This window comes from Hemibagrus wyckioides, linkage group LG05, assembly GCF_019097595.1.
Source record: "Hemibagrus wyckioides isolate EC202008001 linkage group LG05, SWU_Hwy_1.0, whole genome shotgun sequence".
Lineage (NCBI taxonomy): Eukaryota > Metazoa > Chordata > Actinopteri > Siluriformes > Bagridae > Hemibagrus > Hemibagrus wyckioides.
The window spans coordinates 3,166,536-3,169,258 of NC_080714.1; the positions used below are offsets into that span (position 1 = coordinate 3,166,536).

A 2,723-nucleotide genomic window follows, 5' to 3' on the forward strand; every position below is an offset into this window, starting at 1 on the left:
ATGACGTTGCAGCACGCAGCAGTAGACGGTGACATTGTCGGTAGTGTCGGTGTTTATTCAGACTCCCGGTTTAATTTCTCTTCCCGGATCTCGGTGTGAAGCAGCGATGAGGTTCACGCTCGTGGTTTTAGCTTTAATCTGCCTGTGCAGCTGTGAAGGTGGGTGAAAATCTCACTTATTTATCATCATATTCATAATAATAACGAATGAACAGGTGAGTGCCCAGGTGAACCTGCTGTCACGTGACAGGTGAGACGAGTTCGACATTTAATGGCAAAAAATACAAATTAAAATAAAATAAAAAAGGATATAGTTATGAATAAAATATTACTTTAGATATTTTTGATATGTTAAAATTAATAACAAGTATTTTTTTAATTTAATAGTTAAATGTAAATAAAAATAAATCAGAATTTAAATAATATTTTGGATTATATAGTAAAATAAAAATATATTTTTTTATTTAATAGTTAAATTTAAATAAAAATAAATTGAAATAAATCAGTAAAAAAACAAACAAATGATTTCATTAATTAATAAAACATAACCAAAAAAGGGTACTACATTTTTAATAGCCAGCAAAACAGACTTTATTTGCAGCTTAATTAAATGTAAATTGAATATAAATGAATGTAAATACAGTAATAAGTAATACACAAATCATTATACAGCTGAATTATAGACTTTGTTTGTTTGACTTGTTCATGAGATTCCCTGTAGTGTAAAGTCCACATGAGTCTAATAATAATATTCATTATTATAACACAGAATGTAGAACTGCTGTGGTGTAAGAGGAATAAAACACTGAGGGTCAGGAGGCCGTTTATGGTTACAGGCTTGTGTGAAGACGTCGAGCTGAAGCAGATTATTTTCCTAGTTATCTCCTCACCATTTTCTTGGCTGGTTCATGGACACTTCTCAATCCTGAAGCTTCACACCGAGGCCTCGCCCCGTCACAGGGCATCAGCTACGTGTAGCTATCTCAAATCTTTTGTTGGTTAAGATTCTGACGCTTTAATCGCAGTTTATTGTTTAGAATGTCAACTCCTGCTGGAGTGGGAGGATGTAGTTAAACAGGTCTGTGGACTGTGAGGGATAAACACCTCTAGAGATAAACAACTCTACAAGCACAACAGGTTACATACCATAACGTCATGAAAGGGCTTGGATTCAGTGGAGTCTAAACTATATTTTAATTTGTAATTTTTCTATAATCCTCCTTTAATCCTTATAATTAGCATCGGATACGTACAGGTTTACAGTTTTGAGTGACCTCATGCTTTTAGAACAAACATTCATGTAAACTGTACACAGTGACAGCTGATTAATTAATTAATTAATTTATTTATTCACCAGTTGATCCACTATTACTAAAATCAATAAACTGATTGCTGCAAATCTGTCAACTATTCAGTCAATAATAAATTATTATTAAACAATTACAATAAATAAATTATTATTAAAAACCATTACTAAAAACAAACAAGTAGAGTCATGCAAACTAAAAATATTAATTAATAAATTACTAATAAATTACTGTGACAAAATATTACTGATTTAACTAAGGTAAGTAAATATATAGTAGATAGATAGATAAATAAATAAAAACGAAATATATTCAGTATCAATAAATTGTTAATAGAGAGACTATTTAAATAATAATAAAATAATCATGAAATAATAATTAAAGTATTATTTATGTTGCTATTGTGTTAAACATTTATTTAAAGAGAAAATTAAAGAGGGTTTAAGAGGCGACGCAAAAAAATATCAGTACACGTTAATGGTTGGTGACGTAGAAATCCCCGCCTTCAAAATCCGTGTCCAGCCCGGAAATGTGTGACGTTGCACTTTAGACCGAAATTGACGTTTACCCTCTTACCATTTTGCTCGTTTTCCCTCCGTAGAAGGGTTTATTTAGATATATTTACATATTTAAGGTTTACGCGTTGTTGTTTTTTTCGTCGTGAAACACAATGCGCTGCTCGTTCACGGCTCTGCTGCTGGTCTCGGTGTTTCTGTTGGTTTCCGACGGTGAGTATCGACGCCTTGGTAACTAGGGATGTGTCCCAAATGGCTCATTACTCACTCTACAAGTGCACTTAATGACGTCATATTTAGGTTTATTTCCCGTTACGTTTTATTTTAAATGGTTAAGGTTTTGTGCAGTTAGTGTCAGTGGGCCTTTTGTGCTTCTTTATTTTATGACTTGTTTTTAAGCGGATGAAATGTTTTCCCCGTGAATATTAGCCGTCTTGTTTCAAATAGATTTTTCTTCTTTCACGATATTAAAAATTGCGTATGGATTTTTTTCAGGTGCCTCAATTCGCCGTGAAGCCAGTAACGTAAACGATGATGAAAAGAAGACAACTGTCCAACAGGCCGAAAAGGACAAGAAAGAGGCGGAAACTACCCAGTTAGAGGGCAAGAATAATGAGACTGATGACCAGTCTGTTGACAAGACGAACGAGACAGCTGTCCAACCAGAAGCCGAGAAGAATGATGCAACATCTGACCAATCAGGTGACAAGAAAAACGAGACAAATAGCCAATCAGTCAACAAGAATGATGCAGCATCTGACCAATCAGACGACAAGAAAAACGGGAAAACTGGCCAATCAGACAAGAATGATGGGACAACTGGCCAATCAGACAAGAATGATGGGACAACTGGCCAATCAGACAACAAGAATGTTGGGACAACTGGCCAGTCAGACAACAAG

At 34.4% G+C, this 2,723-nt stretch overlaps 1 protein-coding gene across 2 annotated transcripts in view; it reads left to right on the forward strand.

The window, feature by feature from the left end:
- Nucleotides 1-2,723, forward strand: part of tgoln2 (trans-golgi network protein 2) — a 5,909-nt gene continuing 3,186 nt past the window's right edge. The window contains exons 1-2 of one of the 2 annotated variants that reach the window (XM_058389509.1): nucleotides 1-158; nucleotides 2,317-2,723. The exon at nucleotides 2,317-2,723 is cut by the window's right edge and continues 792 nt beyond it. In XM_058389509.1, coding sequence (XP_058245492.1) covers nucleotides 107-158; nucleotides 2,317-2,723 — 459 coding nt within the window. In that variant the 5' untranslated portion in view covers nucleotides 1-106. Of the gene's footprint in view, nucleotides 159-1,818; nucleotides 2,035-2,316 lie in introns of those variants that run through there. The other variant, XM_058389507.1, reaches the window with a different exon arrangement.